This window comes from Dendropsophus ebraccatus, chromosome 2, assembly GCF_027789765.1.
Source record: "Dendropsophus ebraccatus isolate aDenEbr1 chromosome 2, aDenEbr1.pat, whole genome shotgun sequence".
NCBI classification, from domain to species: domain Eukaryota; kingdom Metazoa; phylum Chordata; class Amphibia; order Anura; family Hylidae; genus Dendropsophus; species Dendropsophus ebraccatus.
In genome coordinates this window covers 38,168,304-38,190,874 of record NC_091455.1, presented here as the reverse complement: position 1 = coordinate 38,190,874, position 22,571 = coordinate 38,168,304, and the positions used below count along the sequence as shown (strand labels likewise).

Sequence of the window (22,571 nt, the reverse complement as noted above, 5' to 3'; positions counted from 1 at the left end):
CAGTTTCTGACATGGACAGAGGAGGCAACAGAGAGCACTGGGTCAGACAGGAAAGAAAACACCACTTCCTGCTGGACATACAGCAGCTAATAAGTACTGGAAGACTTAAGATTTTTTAATAGAAGTGAATTACAAATCTCTGGCACTTTATGGCACCAGTTGATTTGAAAGAAATTTTTTTTGGGTGGACTACCCCTTTAAGGCCATTTCAGGCCCGGTCCTTAAGGGGTTAAACATTGATTTGTTTTAATTGATGCATTATTCTAAAACAAATATGGGAAATTATTATTTTTTTTTTCTTTTCAAAAAGTATTTTGTCATAGTAGTTTTTTAATTTAATTTTTTGCATTTTAACCATTTGATATATTTTGATCAGCTGATCCATCGGGTGATACATTTGATTGCTTAAAAGCAAAAATGTACGATGCACATATTCAAGAGTCTCCACTGATGCCCCCAAAAATTTAAATATGCAAAACTGGAGTCCATGGAGCCTCGGTTGCGAGACTCAAAACACGGGATAGCCAGATATCTCTAGCCTGTTGCCACGGGGTGCCTCCATGATAGGAAGAGCACCACACCACCCTGATAAATAGCCCCTTAAGTCCCGCTCGGTTGCGAGTATTGGAAGATAAATAGGGAAACACCAGGGTGGCCCCTTTTGTCAATGTCTAACTCAAGGTGCGAGTATTACGATCATGGGCTTGCCAAGGCAGGCATCCATCCACAGACAGCCGTTTCGGCTGGTGTTTCCCTATGTATGTTCCAATACTCGCAACCGAGTGGGACTTAAGGGGCTATTTATCAGGGTGGTGTGGTGCTCTCCCTATCATGGAGGCACCCCGTGGCAACAGGCTAGAGATATCTGGCTATCCCGTGTTTTGAGTCTCGCAACCGAGGCTCCACGGACTCCTGTTTTGCATATTGCTGCACTAATCCCCTTCCCGGCAGCAGAGATGACAGGAACGCATAATGTGCGCTCCTGTCATTGCATCTGACAACTACTGACCTACTCCCCTGGTGCCAGCCGCCTTACATGTTCAGCAGTAGTAGCGTGGACTAGTCTGCCACCTTCTCCCGGCATCAGCACGAACCAGCGTAGTCCACTCCACTTCTGGTGAACATGTAAGCCGTCCGTCACTGGGGGAGTAGGTGAGTAGTTGTCAGATGCACATTATGCGCGCTGCCGATCACTGCACAGATTATGGGAAATGAGGCCTAGTGCATCAATCGATTGTCTTTTAAAGATTCGCTAGAGATAACTAGCGACTTTATAGGGAAGGATTTACACGTTGTTAGTTGGAACGATTGCTGTACTGAGAGAGCTCTTTTTTTTGCGCTTACATGGTCGCTTAACCGTTTGTGCGAGAAAAAACATCCATTTTTCATTAACGACTGAAAGTTTTCTTATTACACAAACAGATTACCCAATTATCATTGAAAGACCAATGATTTTTTTTTTGACGCTCTGAAAAATCATGATCAATGAGATTAAAGATCAACGACAATATATAACGATTTAAATTCATTGTTCGCTCGTTTACACCTATTACACCTAATGATTATTGCTGACCGATCATTTTTTTAGCGAGCTTTTGAACGATAATCGCTCCATGTACTAAAGGTCTCCATGAACCTTCAAAAACTAACGAACGATAATTCAGCCATCAGTTATCTCTCCTGCTCGTCCTCCCCATATGTAGGGTTGTTCAGCACGGCCGAGCGTTCCAATGTTTTCTATGGGTCCAGAGAGCTCTGACTACAGCTTATCTCTCTTAGAGGAAAGGGGTTGGGTGGTGATCACGCCCCTTATTCCCTTATTCCCGCCAACATCATCTGGTGGTGGTTGGTTCAAAGAGCCCCCTGCACCTTAAACTTACAGTTAAACCCTCTAAAAGTGGGGAGCATGGCTGACAAAAGTATAAGGTATATGGGTACCTTTGCTCCCATTGAGAGCACTGTGTATATGTTGTGGTTGGAAGTTATAGCTATTGCCATACAAGATATCTAGGTTTAAGGGCCATAGTTACCTCTCAACCTCAGTAAACTATATTACCAGGGGCGGATTAACTTTACCACAGGCCCCGGCTGTTCACCAACCTGGGCCCCCCACCTCACTGTAACTATGGCAACACTAGCGTGGTGATCATATTACAGGATATATGTTATGATGCCCTGATTTGTGCAAAACTGCGGTAAAAAAACAGCAGTTTTTTGCAAATCAAGGCAGAACTGTAGCCAGGTACAATATACCACTGAAAGTATAAGTCTGTTTGGGTGGCCATGGGCCCCCCAGGAGCTCGGGGCCCCGGGCTGCTGTCCAAAATGGACCTATTATAATCCGCTACTGTATATTACATTTCATTGCTGTAACCCAGAAATGTAGGTTTCTTCTTTTCTGCTTAGTAATAGTCAGCTATTATCCCTCTCCATAGAAAGGATAGTATTTTTAGATTATTTTTTGTCTTTCTTGAAGCATCCTACTGGATTTCTGTCATACTGCTCTGGAGGACTCAGCTGTTTACATTTGAGGTCTGTGACCTTATAACCTTATGGCCTTAAATTCCAATTGACTGTGGGATCCTTAAAGGAAATGAAGACCAAAGGTGTGAGATGATGTAAAAAATGGGAAGCAAAATGAAAGTGCTGATCTCCAACCTGGGCCCTGAGGTGCTGATGCATCCAGTCCCCATTGTACATGAAAACATTGATTTCCATCATTTTCCTCATTCGGTAAAACTCCCTTCTTGATTTATTACCTCTTTGGAAAACTGCTGCTGCTTCAGTATTTTAGAGGGTTTTGTATCTTCTTGGTGATTTTGGTGTCAGATATTTAGCTTACAGTGGCTTCCATTCATTTACCCCTGTAACCATGTGTCAGAGGTGCCGTCTAAAGGAGACGGAAATCTAACTAAAGCTTTGATTTTTTTTATTTTTTTTTAAATTCTTTCAAAGTCCAGAAATTTGACATCTGCTGCAAAAAAAAAAAAATCTGTTTAGTATGCAATGTTGATAATGCGCACGTGTCTATTCAGGAAAGTACATGAATATTGATGTGGATGGTGATTTGGATAGTAGTGACGTTCTAGGTTCTTCTGCAGTACTATGTAGAATCCAATACATCAATAACTATATGTATATAAAATATACATATAACTATATATATATATATATATATATATATATATATATATATGTGTGTGTGTGTGTATGTGTATATATATATATATTATATAGGGGGCGTGGTTTGCGCGCTGAGCCGGATGGCCGCATAGTCAGTGAGCTCCGTCCTGCAGCGACGAGATTTGAGCCGTTACTGAAGCAAATAGCTAACCAAGCATATCCTCGGAACCGGAGAGGCTCGGTGACTGCAGCGGGATGCAGAAAGAGGCAAAGGGAGACCCGGTAACCCTTAGAATGACTGATTTCTTTCCGCCGGCAGCTTCACAAGATGGCGCCGCCGCCATTTTAGGCAGGCACACAGAACTCAGCAAGCCTGCGATGTCTCGCTCATATGCAGCAGCCGCCTCTACAAACCTGCCCTTATCAAACAGGTATGAACGCTTATCCCATCTACAATCGGACAGCGGGGATGACCAGGAAGTTATGGGTCACTCCTCAGATAAAGACAGCGTTTCTGCATGCTATGGCCACAGAGAGGAGGATGAATCTGCTTCCCTCCCTCCTTCCCCAGAGAGCGGTAATCAGGCTCATACTGTCCCTCAACATCCAGGGGTAGCACCTGCAGCATCACCTTCCACAGGGTTAGACACTTCTGTATACCTGGCAGGATTCCCTGATGACGACTCACCAGCCACCAATTCCGGCATGAGACGCATGATGTCTACCCTGTTGGACCTGCACAACAGTTACCAGTCATCGATTGCCCCTATTAAAGCTGCAGTCACAGCCATGGAAGCCACGCTAAACCGCCATGACAACAAGTTGAAAAACCTAGTGGGCTCCCACAACAAGCTTATAGACTCGCACTATGAACTTGCAGATGAAGTGTCATACCTGAGGGGCAAGCTAATTGACCTAGAAGACAGATCCCGCCGGAACAATGTGAAATTTAGGGGAATACCGGAGTCTGTCATGCCCAATGAACTGATGCATTTTCTCCAGCGTTTTATTAAAGATGTGCTCCCTGACTGCCCGAACAGGGAACTTGTCATAGACCGGGCACACAGGGTCCCACGACCCAAACACTTGCCTCCAGACACCTCCAGAGACACTCTGGCACGTTTCCACTTCTTCCATGTGAAAGAAGCGTTCATGTCTGCTACCAGAAATAAAAACTCGGTCCTGGAAAAATACAAACAGATTGCAGTATATGCAGACTTTTCCTCTGCTACTCTCCAATGGCGCCGATCTTTGGGCCCAGCTACCCGTACTCTCAGAGAGGAGAAACTGATGTACAAATGGGGCTTTCCGAATAAGCTCCTGATTAGCAGGGATGGCAAAACTTTCATAGTCCACAACTTGGACGAAGCTCAACGTCTACTGGAATCGTGGGACCTGTCCATTTCTTCTGCTCCCTCATCTGACCGCCAGCAGCGTTCTTCCAACAAAAGACGTGACCGTCGCTCTCCACCTTCCGACCAGCTAGACCGCTCCAACGCTCCATGAACAGGACTACTGAACCCGAGTTCTTTGGACAATCCTTGTGGTACATCCTAACCAGACTTTGGTGCCCCAGTACCCTTTCTTTCTTTTCTCTCCTTCCACCCGTGCCTACTCGGGAAATCTCCGGGTGATGTACTCTGTTTGTCCCGGTTCCATGTTCGTTTTGTGTTTTTTTTTGTTTGTTGTTTTGTTGCAGGCAACCCTACTCTAACCCTCTTCCTTCTAAGTGTGCCAGGTGGTTCCCGTCGTCCTTGGAGTTGGGCCTCTCTCATATTGTTCATCCGCACCTGATTTCCTCCTTTTTAACTGTAAGTCTCCATTATGGTACTTAAAGTTGTCTCCTACAATGTGAGAGGTCTTAACTCCCCCCAACGTCGCTCTTTCCTGTGGGCAGAAGCGAAAAAGATGGATGCTGACGTCTTATGCTTGGCTGAAACCCACCTACTGAGTAAGGACACGCATAGACTCCACCACCCATCTTATCCAACAATAATTCATGCTTCCTTTAAATCCAAGGCCCGAGGAGTAGCCATAGCTATTCGCAATTCTGTTTCCTTTTCATTAGTAGATAGTATTACAGATCCCAATGGGAGATACATTATTCTGTTATGTAACATTAATAATGCTTTGTATACTCTGGTGGCTTTATACGCTCCACAGCATGGCCAAGTTGGCTTTCTCCGTAAGGTACTCAGACTGGTTGCCAAATGTAAACAAGGCAGAGTATTAATTAGCGGGGATTTCAACATTGTTCCTGATTTGAAAATGGACGTATCCTAAAACTATTCTCGCACCAAACCCTCTCTGGATAGAATGCTGTGGCAAAGTGACCTAATTAATGCTTGGCGTGCTCATCACAGCACAGAAATAGACTACACGTATTATTCGCCTTTCCACAACAGCTATTCCAGACTGGACCTCATGCTAACGGATGCCTCCACTTTACTATCAGTTACGTCCTCAGCTATCCTAACCAAATCTTGGTCTGACCACTGCCCGATTATGTGTACAATTCAGGAAACAAATGTCCCCAATAGAACATATCTCTGGCGTTGTAATGCATACCTCTTGTCACAGCCGCAATACAAGTCTGAAATAGAGAAGGCACTGAAAGACTACTTTACTCACAATACGACTGAACAAGTCTCTGCAGCAACAATCTGGAACGCCCATAAGGCGGTGATAAGGGGTATCATGGTACAATTAGGTAGTAGGGCCAAGCGAGAGAGAGAAAAGTTGGTGTCCTCTTTGATGCTAGATATCAAAGAAGTAGAACAACTGCACAAACGCAACCAGTCTGCATACCTGACAGATAAGCTTCGCTCCCTGAGAGTGCGCCTTAAAGACGCCCTCCTGTTAGATTTTGAGTTCAAACTGCGGAAAACTAAAGCGATATACTATACCCTTGGTGACAAGGCCGGGAAGCTATTGGCACAAAAGCTCAAAACGCAGCATCAAAAATCTCAGATCCCGTTCCTCATTGATCCCCACACCAAAGGGAAATACATAGACCCTACTTCTATAGCTGCATGTTTCCAAAAATTTTATGGAGATCTGTATAATTTGAAGGACGACCCTAACACTCCCCAGCCTTCGCCCGAAAAAATCAATGACTTCCTGAACAAAATTAACCTCCCGACTCTTAGCCCGGCCCAACTTGACTCCCTTAATGCCCCCTTCTCGGTAGCGGAAATAGAAAAAGTTATTAAGTCCCTCCCTCCTAACAAATCCCCTGGTCCGGACGGACTGACTAACCTGTATTATATGTCATTTACCCCCATTATTTCCCCTCACTTACTGGAATTTTTTAATTTAGCCAGAACACAGGGCACATTACCGATGGAAAATCAGGCTGCCACAATAGTCACTCTCCCCAAACCAGAAAAACCCCCTGACTCGCCTAAAAACTTTCGCCCCATTTCTTTATTAAATTCAGATCTAAAAATTTATGCCAGAGTATTGGCTGACAGATTAGCCTTAGTCATGCCCTCAATTATTCATATGGACCAAACTGGCTTTATAAGGAACAGACAGGCCTATGACAACACTCGACGAGTCGTCAACATTGTGCACCACATCCATACACGCGGGTTCCCCGCGATTCTAGCATCTCTGGACGCCGAGAAGGCATTTGATCGGATTTCCTGGATCTATGCCTTCTCGGTGCTCCAGAGGTTTGGGATTGACGCGGAGATGCTGCGATGCATTCAAGCGTTGTACTCTGCCCCCACGGCCCAAGTTTTTACTAACGGCACATTATCCCCTCCCTTTAGTATTACTAACGGTACAAGACAAGGCTGCCCGTTATCCCCATTAATTTTTGTTATCTCTCTTGAACCGTTAGCTCAGCTCCTTCGCACAGACCCTAGAATACAAGGAATCACGATTGGCCAAACTTCCCATGTCCTCTCGTTATACGCAGATGACATTATACTTACCCTCTCGTCCCCACACTCTTCCCTACCCGCCGCCTTAGCTCTTCTCTCAGAGTTTAGCGAGATTTCCTATTATAAGTTGAATATATCAAAAACGGAAGTCCTTCCCATCCACGTCCCCACTACCCAACTATCAAATATGAAAAAATCCTTTCCCTTTGCTTGGCAATCGGTAGCCATTAAATACTTAGGCACGTTCATTACAGCTTCACCTGCCCTGTTATACCAACATAACTACATTCCCCTTTTAGAGTCCCTCCAAAAACAAGCTGACTCAATGACTAAACATGAAACTGCTTGGACGGGTCGCATAGCTGCCTTTAAGATGCTTTTACTGCCAAAGCTTCTCTACCTCTTTAGGACGCTCCCGATTCTCCTTCCGCAATCTTACTTTAAAGCTATAAGGAAGCTTATTTCAAGATTCATCTCGGCAGGGAAGCCTCCACGTATTGCATATGCAATCGCTTCTCGGCCGATAGATCGGGGAGGACTGGGGGTGCCAGACCCCTATGTTTATTATGCTGCTACCCTAATGTCTCAACTGCGAGAATGGTGGAAGGGACACACAGAGAAAAATTGGCTAGCAATTGAATCAACCTTTGCGGGAGGCAACCTACAGGCCTTATTATACGCATCTGTCTGGGCATCCCCTTCCCTAGATACATTCTCCCCACCAATGCTAGCGGGTCTTAAATGCTGGAAAACAATGCACACGCGCAGAGGATTCCCTGCAACATTTTCTATATCCCCCATCCCCATTTTATCCTTAGGATACTCACTCCCTAAAGACTCATTCCTAGCCCTGTCCAGGTGGCACTCCCGCGGCCTACAGACTACTATGGACCTCTTCATGCGAGGTCAATTGGGATCTTTCCAAGAACTCACCCAGATGTTTCAGATCCCCCGCACTGATTTCTTCCTTTATTTGCAAATTAGACACCTCTTACCCGATTGGCAACACAAAAAAGTCACTTGTTGCTCACAAATATCTACTGTCTTTTCACTGTCAGTTAAAGGCCTTAAACCCCTATGTGAGGTGATTAGCGGCATGGACTCCCAGGGTAAAACTCCATATATGGAGACTTGGGAGACGGCCCTGGGGAAATCTTATACAATTATGGATTGGGAACAAGCATGTCAACACTCCCTGAAATCGGTGATTAGTACTTCACAACGTGAATCGATACTAAAAACAAGATTGCGTTGGTACTACACACCGCAAAAATTATACTCCATGTACCCCTCTACAAGCCCTCTGTGCTGGAGAGAATGTGGACAGGTGGGCTCCTTACAACATATTCTATGGGAATGCCCCATGTTGAAACTATTTTGGACTCAGGTGCAACACATTCTCTCCACGATTATTTCTATCCCTGTCACCCTATCCCCGGCCATGGCTCTTCTATATATGGACATGGATCATATACCTCGTAACTATCGTGTATTAGTTTGCAAAATCATTACGATTGCTAGACTTGCCATAACCAGAGCCTGGAAATCCTCTAAACCTCCTATTGCATACATGATTCTATCTGAAATCACGAGGATTTACACGCTAGAAAGATTCATAGCCTTTGGTAGGGGGACTATGCACTCCTTTGCTAAACAATGGGCTGGATGGGAATGTTCCCCTTATCACTCGCCCGACAACCCGACCACATTACCACTAAGCCGCTCCCGACTTAGCCAATCCGGCCTCCTTCCCCAACTGACACCTCCACTACCCTAATTTCCCCATCCCACAGGGACACAAACAAACAAGCAAATATACATATACATAGCGGACACTGGACATTGCCTGACGGCACACACACATTCTCCCCTTCTACACGCCTTTCCATCCATATACAGGTTTGTAGGGACTGCCTGCCCTTTCTGCATGTCTTAGTTATTTTCTTCTGTTCTCTGATTACTTTATCTCTTTGTTCTTTAAATATACTGTTGCTCTGTTATGCAAGTGCAATAGTGGATATATTTATTCCAATGAACATCCCAGTAAAATCGGGAATAGCAATGTGCAGCATTTGGTTACAATTTCTTCACCTCTCGGCTACCAGGGGCCGTATCTATCCACTTGCCCGTGATATTATTTAACTGCTCCACTGTTTGTTTTGCACTGTATTTGATACATATATGTGATTTTATGCCTTTGTATGTTATGTTCACATACACCTGTACTACTACTGTTTGTTAAAAAATTATAAAACCTTCTTCAATAAAAAACTATTGAAACGTTAAAGCAATATAATTTGTAAATTATTTTGGAAACACATTAATGGTGCGTTCACACCTACAGGATCTGCAGCTTATTTTCTGCAGCAGATTTCATTTAAATAACTGAACACAGCATCAAATCTGCTGCAGATCTGCTGCAGATCCTGTAGGTGTGAACGCACCCTAAAGGGTTTTTCCGCCCATGACCTTCCAAAAATAAACGTTAGAAAAAGTCACCTGGCAAAGCTTAAAGGGGTACTCCAGCAATTTTTTTCCCCTTTCAAATGAACTGGTTTCAGAAAGTTGTATAGCTTTGTAAATTAGTTCTGTTTTAAAGTCTCCAGTCTTTCACTACTTATCAGCTGCTGTATGTCCTGCAGGAAGTGGTGTATTCCTTCCAATCTGACACAGTGCTTTCTGCAGCCACCTCTGTCCATGGCACTAAAGGCCCTATTCCACCAACAGATCTGACGACAGATTATCTGCCAAAGATTTGAAGCCAAACCCAGGAACAGACTATAAACAGAGAACAGGTCATAAAGAAAAGACTGGATTTCTCCTCTTTTCAAATCCACTCCTCGGTTTGGCTTCAAATCTTTGACAGATAATCTGTCGTCAGATCTGTTGGTGGAATAGGGCCTTAACTGTCCAAAGTGGGAGCAAATCCTCATAGAAAAACATTCCTTCTCTGGACAGTACTCATACAGAGGTAGCAGGAGAGAGCACTGTGACAGACTGGAAAGAATACACCATTTTCTGCAGGACATACAGCAGCTGATAAGTAGTGGAAGACTGGAGATTTTTAAATAGAAGTAAATTACAAATCTATATAACTTTCTGAAACCAGTTGATTTTAAAGCAAAAGATTTTTGTGGGAGTACTTCTTTAATCAGAGAAGGGGATCAGGAACTGCAGAGCTCACACAGCCCTGCAGTTCCTGACAAAAATGTTGGTGGCAGCAAAGGGGGTCATATTGCCCCTTAGGGTCCATTTACACAGAAAGATTATCTGCCAAAGATTTGAAGCCAAAGCCAGGAACAGACTATAAACAGAGATCAGGTCATAAAGGAAAGCCTGAGATTTCTCCTCTTTTCAAATCAATTCCTGCCTTTGGCTTCAAATCTTTGGCAGATAATCTGTCAGATAATCTTTCTGTGTAAATGGACCCTTACTGCTGCCAGTCTGTAAAAGTTGAATGCTAGATAGAAAACGATACATTTATTTTAATGATGTTGTATTTCAGAGTCTCTGGAGTTCTCAATTTGGACAACTCCTTAACCCTTTAAGGACTGGGCCAATTTTCGTTTTTTGCGTTTTCGGTTTTTCCTCCTTGTGTTTAAAAGGCCATAGCACTTGCATTTTTCCACCTAGAAACCCACATGAGCCCTTATTTTTTGCGCCACTAATTGTACTTTGCAATGACAGGCAGAATTTTTACATAAAGTACACTGCGAAACCAGGACAAAATTCAAAGTGTGGTAAAATTGAAAAAAAAAAAAAAAACGCATTTCTTTTATTTGGGGGGACTGTGTTTTTACGCCATTCGCCCTGGGGTAAAACTGACTTGTTATGCATGTTCCTCAAGTCGTTACGATTAAAACAATATATAACGTGTATAACTTTTCTTTTATCTGATGGCCGGTAAAAAATTCAAACCATTGTTAACAAATATACGTTCCTTAAAATCGCTCCATTCCCAGGCTTATAACGCTTTTATCCTTTGGTCTATGGGGCTGTATGAGGTGTCATTTTTTGCGCCATGATGTTTGCTTTCTACCGGTACCTTGATTGCGCATATACGAGTTTTTGATCGCTGTTTATTACATTTTTTCTGGATTTGATGCGACCAATTGATGCGCAATTTTGCACTTTGCGATTTTTTTGCGCTTACGCCATTTACCGTGCGAGATCAGTAATGTGATTAATAGTTCGGGCGATTACGCACACGCCGATTGCAAACATGTTTATTTACTTTTATTTAAAACCTGGGAAAAGGGGGGTGATTCAGACTTTTACTAGGGGAGGGGGCTTTTTACTTATAACAATACTTTTTTATTTTTTTACACATATACTAGAAGCCCCCCTGGGGTTAGGGTTTTTTTCCCTAGGGTTAGGGTTATTCCCCCTGGGGGACTTCTAGTATATACACTTTGATCTCTCATTGAGATCTTTGCTGTATACTTATAAAGTAAGGATCAATTAGATCGGAACTCGTTTGCTTTCGGCAGCTGCAGCCAAAAACAAACGAGTGCCGAGCCAGGGACGGCGCCATCTTGGAGCGGTCCCCGGCCCGCAGCAGTAACGGAGATCACTCCTCCGGGACAACGTCCCGGAGAAGCGATCTCCTCCACTAGACACCAGGGATGTGCTGCGTCCGGTAATCGGATGCAGCTGTCATGTTTGACAGCTGCATCTGATTACTGTATTAGCTGGCACGGCGATCGGACTGTGCGCGTTCCCGGGCTACAAGGGGCACCCGGAACCGCGGCGGGAATCTGTAATGATTCCCGCTGTCTGCCCGCTCCGTGCAGCGGGCGGATCCAGTGGGAGGACCGCCTGGAAAACTGGGATATAGCCATAGGCTGTATCCCAGTTTTCCAGGCGGTCCTCCCGCTGTATCCACCCGCTGCACTGAGCGGGCAGACGGCGGGAATCTAATGCTGAGCGTTCGGGTTCATACGAACCCGAACCTCTGAGGGTTCGGACCATCCCTAACTAGAAGACTTGAGATTTTTAAATAGTAAATTACAAATCTATATAACTTTCTGAAACCAGTTGATTTTCGCTGGACAATCCCTTTAACAAGATGAACCCTGGATTAGAATGACAATTCATATGCTTGATATTATTTGAAATGTTATGTTGCCATTTTATAGCATGTGATGTAGTATACAAAGCTGTAACAGCATCTATGGCATATAATTATCCACATTCTATATGCTCTATGATATCACTTGCCGCTATGAATTGCTTCTGCCAGGCATGTTGTTTATTTGCCTTCTATTTGTGACTGTTTTATAATCTTTCCTCGCACTTTTGTTTGGGTCCTACAGCTCATTTTCCACCATTTCTGTGTCGAGCGACTTATTATTATTCAGTCGAACATTTTATTTTCTAGTCAAATTGTTCCTTTGACAAGGAATCAAAGGCAGTACAAATAATAAAAGATGTGTTTTTTAATTCCACCCGTCACATATGTTCACAGCAGGACGGGTAAGACTGTAAAACAAAAAGAAAAAAAAAAAAAAAAATTGAAGTCTTCATTCATGTAGGGCACAGCCAACAGTGGCTCATTTCCATTGAAGAGTATTAATATAGACACGTTTGGCATGTCACATTATCAGGCAGTGTACTTTACTAAATAACTCATTTTATAAAGGTTATTGTGGGGTATTGTAAAGGTTCAGCGTAATTGACGACAAATGATCTTGTGCTGCAGAGGAGGACACAGCCGCGTTATTGTAACCGGCCATATTAATACAACGTTTATCTTTAATTCATGACTTCTGTCTATCATTTCCTCCTACTAGTTGCGATTTGGGACTGCATTAGCTTTTGATGCTTTTCAGTCCGATATGAAAACAGAAGAATGTCCGATATATCCTATGTGATGGGAATACTGAGGACGTGAATGTGGGGGGGGGGAAATCATCAGCCAACTGTATAATGTACTGTATGATGTATAACGTTACTAAAACACTGGTTACAGAACGTGCAGTATATAACTTTATGCCATATGCTGTATAAAATTTTTATCAACTATATATATGAGGTGTTTTTTTTTTTTTTTAAATGCAGATGACATTTTTGTTTTTGCATCTTATTTATATTTATTTTTTAAATTTCCCTGTAAAAAAACAAACAAAACTAAACGAGTAAAATTATTATTATTATTATTATTATGATTTATTATTGTAAATATTATATATATATATATATATATATATATATAAATATTTTATTTATTTATTTTTTATTTATTTTTTTATTTATTTTTTTACTTGATTCATTTGTATTAGTTTGTGTTCACTTTTTACACTTGTTCTTTTTCTGGTGCAAAAAATCTTGCAAGTTTTATTTAAAAAATTAAAATAAAAATTAAGGGTATGTTTACACAGTTTTTTAAAAGTAAAAAGCAGCCTTTTTTTTTAATAATAACATTTGTTATTTCACAGGGATAGCCATAAATAAAGATCATGATAATTTTATATGGCCATAATAAAAAATACCTTTTTTTTTTTTTTACTTTAAAAAGTGGTGTGTGTGAACATAGCCTTAAACCGAATTCATTCATATCTGTGTTGGAGCTCTGTTTTGGGAGCTTTGTTATAGGATCCATATAGTAACTGAGTGGACAAATATACACTTTTAGGGTACAAACCCACACACCGTATACACAGCAGATACGCAGCAAAAACGCAGCAGATTTGGTGGTGCAGATTTGATGCTGTGTTCAGTTATTTAGATCTAATCTGCTGCGTATTTGTTGCGTATTTGCTGCGTATCTGCTGCGTATCGCAGCAGTAAATAAGCTGCGTATACGGTGTGTGGGTTTGTACCCTTAGGGTACAAACACACACGGCTTATACGCTGCCTATTTACTGCTGCGATATGCAGCAGATACGCAGCAGATTAGATCTAAATAACTGAACACAGTATCAAATCTGCTGCGTATCTGCTGTGTGTGTTTGTACCCTAAAAGCAGTAATTTTTTTTTTTGTTTTGACTCAAATCCTGCTAAATAGCAGATGAAAACCCAATGGACCATATTAAAGTCAATGGGATCTGTTGGGATGTGTTTGTGTCCATTGTGTGACTGAATGAATTCTGTGATTGGAGCTTCTGGCACAGGTGTCAGTCTTCATTTGTCAATCCTATTAATAAAAGACCCTTATTCATTTGAAATTTGTCAAAGGGGCATAGACTGACAGATTTACCCATGGTGGATGCCCTTGTGAAAACCAATAGGTCAACCGGGGGAAAAAGATAAGGGGCCAAATTATTTTTGTAATTAGATTAGCAAAAGTGTTAAGTGAACTTGTTGAACTGTTTGGGTTCGGCAACGTTCTTCGAATGCTTGGAAATTAACTCAGCCTTTTTGTAGGACTCCCTTTTGACAGCATCCAACTTCTCCAGATGCCTGGAGTCAAATGCTTGGGTTCGGAGAACGTTCCCGAACCTTAACTGTTCAGCAAGTTCACTCAACACTTATAGGGAAGGCCATATTAGTAGTCCCCTCCTTCTACCATTTGGTGAGTGTCTGTCAAACTATAATGGGATTGGATGAATGACCTCCCCTTTTTGAAGAAAAAAAAAACTGGTTCCCTTTTCTCCTTATTCCTCTCTATTTTAACTCTTTCTATGCCCAAAAGGATTTTCAGGTGTTAGATTAACTCCGCAATAATAGATATGTCTGATTGCAACCGCTGTCAGATGTACAACATGCACCATTAAGGGAGTAGACTACCAGGATTCATACCCCATCTGTGGGCTCAATACAGTGAATATAATGGTTGGTGGAATTTTTTGCAGTTCAATCTGCCAGTGCATTTTGATGTATGCTTCTACATGCTTCCAGTACTGTTGTGACTGAGGGCATGTCCACAACCCATGCCAGAGGTCACTGTGACCACTTGGAGAAAATGTGTGAGGCTCATACTTAAAGATCAGAAAGAGAAATTAGCCATGGACTAACCCCCAGAATATCATCAAAGGAGCTTTTGGATATTTGATTGCTCACATTCCACAATCTACTTTTACAGAAAAACAGGACCTTTATGATTTGTAGAATGTGCGATGAAGGTATTCCATAGGTGTCATGTATTGCTATGGTGGTCATCCACCTTTTCTCAGTTGTACTCGTAAGGTGTAACACAGTGCTGACCCCTCTCCTCCTTGTGGAAATTTGGGGTGTTTCCGTAGTGGCATCATGTTTGTAACTAGATAAGGAATAGTGTTGAACAAAGTTTCTGAACTGTTTAGATTTGGCAGTGTTCTCCAAATGCTTGGTCTGTATCCATGTTTTCCAGGACTCCCTAGGACAGCAACCGATTTCTCCAGATAAATGGGAGTCGAAGGCCAAGCGTTCAGATTCAGAGAATATTGCCAAACCTCCATGTTCGCGCAACATTAATAGGGGAAGTCTAAATACTTTCCTGATCTCTCCAAACAATAATCGTATCTCTGACTACTAGAGAAAAGCAACATTTGAATGGAAACAGACCAGTAGACTCCATGGAGTTGTTATCAAGACTTCTGGCTGAAGCGTGTCTAATGTACATGAGCGATCACCATGTTTGTTATTTACTGGATTTTTGCTAAATAAAGGAAGGCTTTAATGGATGTGGTGCTGGACTATGTTCTTCTTACTCCATATAGTTGCCAATTCCGATTCCAGTTGTTTTTTAAAGAGCTGGTTAGTGATGTGAACCCATGGAGTTGTTAAATATAAGACTAAACAAGCATGTCAAATTGTACCCTCCTAGAGTGTGTTCAGATTATGGAATCCGTGCGGAGAACATCACACGGATTCCTTCGCTTGTCCCCACGGGCTCCCGCTTGACTCTCCTCTGGTTCCATAGACCCCATTAATGGCTCAGGCGGATTCCGCCGTCCACCCAAAGAATTGACATGTCAATTCTTTGGGTGAATGGTGGAATCTGCCCGAGCATAGAATAGAGTCTGTGGCATGGACGGAGAGTCAATCGGGAGCCAGTGGGGGCTAGCGGCGGAATCCGCAGGATGTTCTTCGCGAGCATTCTGTAGTCTAAATGCACCCTTATGTTGGGGAAGCCAAGTCCTCTATCTACCCTGTGTAGCATACGTTTTTGTACAAGTTTTATTTCCCTGTGTTATAAGAATTTGGCAAACTCAGCATTCAGATGTTTAACGTCGGCATATTTTAAAAGGTTAGAAAAGCTTATCATCTATATTTGTAGGCATGTTAAAGGCAACCTCTTGCCTCCTGGACTTTCCCTAGTACTTTATACATGCTGTGTAGAGTGTCCAGGTATTTTTTTTTCTTTCTTTCTATTTTTAAGTTGATGCTTTAACCCATAGCTGCACCAGGACGTTACTGAACGTCCTCGTGCCGCTATGGGAGTTTAGAACTGCCGCGATCAGAACTGCCGCGATCCCGGGTGCCGCATGTAGCCCGGGATCGCGGCTATTAGCGGGCACGGTCCGATCGCCGTGCCCGCTAATTAAGTACTTAGAAGCAGCTGTCAAAGTTGACAGCTGCTTCTAAATACTTGCTAATCTCCATACCTGGTGGTCTAGTGGGGGGATCGCCCCCCCCCCCCTGCGGCGCGATTGCGGGGGGACGATCCCCGCATCCATCCCGGGCCGGGGTCTGCGCCGTAATGGCGCTGATCCCGGCTCGGCATTCTATTGCTTTTGGCTGCAGCAGCCAAAAGCAATAGAACACCGATCTCATGGATTCATGCAGTATAACTATACTGCATGGATCTCTATGAGAGATCAGAGTGCATATACTATAAGTCCCCCAGGGGGGCTTCTAGTATATGTGTAAAGTAAAAGAAAAATGTATTTTTAATAACACAAAATCCCCTCCCCTAATAAAAGTCTGAATCACCCCCCTTTCCCCATTTTATAAATAAAAATAAATAAATAAACAAACATGTTTGCTATCGCCGCGTGCGTAATCGCCCGAACTATTAATTAATCACATTCCTGATCTCACACGGTAAACGGCGTCAGCGCAAAAAAATCCCAAAGTGCAAAATTGCGCATTTTTGGTCGCATCGAATCCAGAATAATTGTAATAAAAAGCGATCAAAAAGTCGTATATGCGCAATCAAGGTACCAATAGAAAGATCACATCATGGCACAAAAAATGACACCTCACACAGACCCATAGACCAGAGGATAAAAGCGCTATAAGCCTGGGAATGGAGCGATTTTAAGGAACATATATTTTCTTTAAAAGGTTTTAATTTTTTACAAGCCATCAAATCAAATAAAAGTTTAACATGTTACATATCGTTGTAATTGTAACAACTTAAGGAACATATATAACAAGTCACTTTTACCCTAGGGCAAACGGAGTAAAAACAAACCCCCTCAAATAAAAAAAAAAAAAAACATTTTTTTTTTCAATTTCACCACACATATAATTTTTTTCTGGTTTCCCGGCACATTTTAGGCAAAAATTACATCTGCCATAGCAAAGTACAATTAGTTGCGCAAAAAATAAGGGCTCATTTGGGTCTCTAGGTGGAAAAATGCAGGCGCTATGGCCTTATAGACACGAGGAGGGAGAAACGAAAACGCAAAAATGAAAACTGTCTGTGTCCCCTAAGGGTTAATTGTCAAAGAAAATACTTTTGCTTTACATATACACTTGTGTTTTAAGGACATGTTACAAGTTACATATAGATAGATAGATAGATAAAATGGATGGTATGAAGGTTTAGAATTGGCGGCTACATAAAATGAGAATAAACTCAATACGATTCACAGGTAATAAACAACTTTACGCCTGTAATGTTTAATCCAGTATAATAACTCACATCCGCTCCAGCAGAAGGATTAATAAGTAATAAACAGCATCTCAGCCTAATCTATATTCTCACTTAAGTTTCAGTGACAAGCGTCCTCCTCGGGGAAACACAAGTTCTGTCGGAGGTTAGGTGATGAGCCACGTTCCCCCAGGACGGGCATTGTGAAAACAATCTTGATTTTGTACATGCTAATCTAATCTCCATTTCTCCATCTATCATGGAACACTCCAAAGTGTGGCTGATCTTTTATGCAAATAGCCGGCTTATTAGGCATTGTGACTGTATGCGCTAATGTCTCGGCTGGAATCTAGAGGGATTTTTTTTTTTCTTTTTTTTTTTTATCTACCGTCAAAGCTGTAAAAATGAATGATGATTACTACACAGCTTTGAAGAACAAAGAAAAGTCCCAGCATTTTATCGGTGTCAGATGTCTCCGATCCTGACAGCACGATGGTTACCGATGAACAAGGCTGCTGATTTTGGGTTAAGTAGCTAGTGTAACAGATATACATTTATATATATTAAAAAAAAAAAAAAGAAACATTGTCATCACCCGCTTGGAAGCATTTTATTGGCAGGGCTAAAATTATAGTCTAAGATTCTTTCAGTAGCGACATATTGTAATAAATGGTTATCAGGCGATGCCAGTGGCAGCTAATGGGATTATTCAGCAGGCAACATGAGCAATCGTCGGAGTTTTAGAGGAGCGACTCAAATCCTCCTTATTTAACCTCATGCTGCACCGTGTTATAATTATGCTCACTTTACCGCCACACTATAATGCCATTAGATAAAGTTTCCTTAAAATATTCCATCGTAAAAAAAAATTTTATATTCCGATACATTCTGTCATTGAGGGTCTATTACTTTTTTTTTTTAGTTAATGTCACTGTAACAGTATTGATCATATATAAAAGTGGAAACATTTACACCGCATGTTCCCAACATTCTGTTACAACTGTACATTTATTAATGCATAGCGCTTTTATCTTGGGTTTTTATACAAAGGGTTTCTTAAGTGTAGGGTAGGTACAGTAGATGGATGTGAAAAATCTTAGGTGGAATAACAGACACATGCAGTATACTTAATATATCTGTTAAATATTGCCTTGAGCAATTATTGGCGTGAAAAATAAAAATGATTTGTCTAACTGGTATAAAAAGACACAACGTACTATGTTGGCTTGCCAAATGAAATGTGTCCGTCTCCGAATGAAATTTGTAAAGCCCAAAAATTTTAGTGTAAATTGAACACAAACCTTCATTTGTAAGATCCCGTTATTAATTGCTTTGTATAATAATAATAATCATCATTTTTGTATAGTGCAACATGCTTTACAGCACAGATCTTGCAACGAGTAACACACACACACATATATTTAAAATTCACATGATGTTTAGCATAGGAACAGTATGTGGCAAGCAGGTTTTTATGGCCATCATTAGGGTCCTTTAGTGGTCACATGACATGGAGTACCCAAAATTATAAATATGATAAAATCTTAATATTTCAACATTGATCCCTACTATAAGCAGATCTAAAACATAGTGATGGAGGAGACTTCTATATTGCCTGCAAAGACATCAGTGGCAGCAACCTACCCTAATACCGTAGCATATTAGACTGGGCGTATAAGACAACCCCCAACTTTTCCAGTTAGAATATAGAGTTTGGGATATACTCGCTGTATAAGACTACCCCTCTTCCAACACACACCAAATAAGAATTAATAAAAAAAAAACATCAGACAGCAGTGAGATCAGAGAGTCAGAGAAGGAGGTACAGTAATATCGGTAGGATACAAGGGCGGCCAGACGGGTAAAAGAGGGGGGATTTTCTGGGCACAGCGCCACTCTACCAAATGTCATTCCCCCCCCCCCCCATACCCCGGACGCATGCAGCTTGCCCTGCCCTTCATACAGTCACCGCATATGGGAGGGATGCGGTCGTTTTTGAGCTACCCCAACCCTATGTGGTGATCACAGATTCTCCATTCACTGAAGTTTTTCAGCAGCCGCCCTATAACAACAACTGGCGTATAAGACGACCCCTGGCGTTTGAGAGGATTTTCCAGGATTGAAAAGTAGTCTTATATGCAGGAAAATACAGTAGTAGTCAGTATAGATGTGACAACATAGACAAGCACTGTTTTGTGTTACTTACCCATCAAAATGTATAACTTTTACTGTAACTTTTGCACATTTTAAAGGGGTTATCTGGTGAAAGAAATGTTTTTCAGAAGACTCTAGCCACCTGTCGTTTCAAGTGACTTTTTAGGATAAGAAAAAGGATCCAGCACCCATTAGACTAGAAAAAACGTCAGCCTATATTCAAAATTTCACACCGGACACAGAACCGCATGAGCGCATAATGTTTACGCATTTCAGCTATTCACCTTAATATACAAATGCTTTGAACAATGCAAATAGCCGAAACGTGTAAACATTAGGCTTTGATGCGATTTTATGGCCGGTGTGAAGTTTTGAATAAGGGCTGAATTTTTTTTCTTGTCTAATCTGTGCTGGATTCTTTTTCCTCTATTTGGCAGTTTTTGGACTTAAAAGGGTAGTTCACCCCAAAAAAATTTCTTTCAAATCAACTGCTGCCATGAAGTGCCAGAGATTTGTAATTTACTTCTATTAAAAAATCTCAACCCTTCCAGTACTTATCAGCTGCTGTATGCCCAACAGGAAGTTGTATTATTTCCAGTCTGGACAGTAGGAGAGGTTTTCTATGGGGATTTGCTCCTGTTTTGGACAGTTCCTGACATGGACAGAGGAGTCAACAGAGAGCACTGTGTCAGACAGGAAAGAAAACACCACTTCCTGCTGGACACACAGCAGCTGACAGTACTGGAAGACTTGAGATTTTTTAATAGAGGTGAATTACAAATCTCTGGCACTTTATGGTACCAGTTGATTTGAAAGAAAAATTTTTTGGGTGGACTACCCCTTTAACCTTCTGTACACTTGGAGGGGTTGGAGCTTCTTCTACATTTGTTGCTGCATACTTTTTAGGATAAGCCTTCCTATGTGTGTATATGAGGAGCAGCACTGTAGATGATGAGGAGTACTAATCTGCTTACTCCCCCACTTCTGCTAGATAGTTCCTTCTACAAACCTCATCCAGTGATTGGCTTGATGGACGTTTCCTGTGTGCCAAAACGTGGAGCAGCAAGCACTGACCACTGGCAGCAGCTAGGGAATAGGCCGGTTCTAATGACGCTTTTAATTCATTGAAGTCCTGAAAAAAATGCAGTTATTCATTGGCCATGTTGGATATTGTGCTCTGATGAAGTTAATGTGCCTGGATTAGAATATCACATGCCACCAGTGAACAAGTTTAACACTGTTTTTGAATGAAAGCAGCTATTTTTTCTAACCCTATACAGCTTCTTAGGCTGGGTCCACATTACGTTTTTTTGCAATGCGTTTTAGCATTTGTGTGCATCTGTTTTTCCATTGACTTCCATTATAAAAAAAAAAAAATTAAAACTAGGGATGGTCCGAACCTGCCGAGGTTCAGGTTTGTACGAACCTGAACTCTCTGCAATGATTCCCGCTGTCTTCCACCTCCGTGGAGAGGGTGGATATAGCCGGAGGACCGCCTGGAAAACTGGGATACAGCCTATGGCTATGGTTGTATCCCAGTTTTCCAGGTGGTCCTCCGGCTGTATCCACCCCCTGCACAGAGCGGGCAGACAGCGGGAATCATTGCCGAGAGTTCAGGTACGTACGAACTCGAACCTCGGCAGGGTCAGAATATCCCTAATCAAAACGTATCTGTTTTTTTAACATACACAAAAACGTAGCTGACCTTACTATTGTGTACTTTAAAAAAAACAGGTGCGTTTTGATTGTGTTTTTTTTTTTTTCTTATGTTGGAAGTCAACGGAAAAACGGATCAAAACTGATGCTGACAAATGTATCCATTTTTTTCCATTCGTTTTTCATCCGTGTTTTTGCTAAAAGAAATAACTGATTGCAAAAACCTAGTGTGCACCCAGCCGTACCTGTTACTGATGTCTATAGATCTCTATTGCACCCCACATTTCTTGTCCTAAAAAAAAAAAATCTAGTGTTTTTTTATATCTTTTAAGGTTGCTATTATTTGATCTAAAGTGGAACATTATAGATCTTGTCAAGCTTCATGTTGGAAACAGATGCCACAGTCTGGTTATGCCATGCTTTATGTTCACCCGGTATACTCTTCGTTCTTTCTGTTACAGTGGGGAAAAATGGGCCGAAAGGATGCTTCAGCAACAAAAGCTCCAGTTGATCAATATCGTAAGCAAATAGGTAAGTTCTTTTATTAGTCCCTGAATATTTTGATTTACATACTTTATCAAAAGGATCCAGTTAAGAGTCATAAAAGTTACTTACTTAGGGCCCTATTCCACCGGACGATTACCTTTCAGATTATCGTTAAATCGTTCGAATCTAAACGATAATCGTTCGGTTGAAATGCAGTTAACGATTAACGACAGAACGAGAAATCGTTGATCGCTTTATAAGACCTGGACCTATTTTTATCGTTGCTCGTTCGCAAAACGTTCGCAAATCGTTCGCATTGAATAAGATGTCGTTCGGTCGTTCGCAATAGATACGAACGCAATAGCAAATAAATAGTGAAGAAAAAACGATCGCAATTACGATCATAAGTAACGATTATCGTTGCATGGAAATGAGTGAACGTTTTCAGGTCTTTCGCAATAGCGGTCGTTTGAGATCGTTAATCGTTAACGATTATGCAAACGATAATCGTCCGGTGGAA

General features: G+C 41.7%; 1 protein-coding gene across 7 annotated transcripts in view; it reads left to right on the top strand.

Moving 5' to 3' along the window:
- Positions 1–22,571, top strand: part of TRIQK (triple QxxK/R motif containing) — a 103,331-nt gene that overhangs the window by 29,681 nt on the left and 51,079 nt on the right. For all 7 annotated transcript variants that reach the window (XM_069957383.1, XM_069957380.1, XM_069957378.1 and 4 more), the window contains one exon: positions 22,027–22,096. In XM_069957383.1, the coding sequence (XP_069813484.1) occupies positions 22,036–22,096 (61 nt within the window). In that variant the 5' untranslated portion in view covers positions 22,027–22,035. The remainder of the gene's footprint in view (positions 1–22,026; positions 22,097–22,571) is intronic.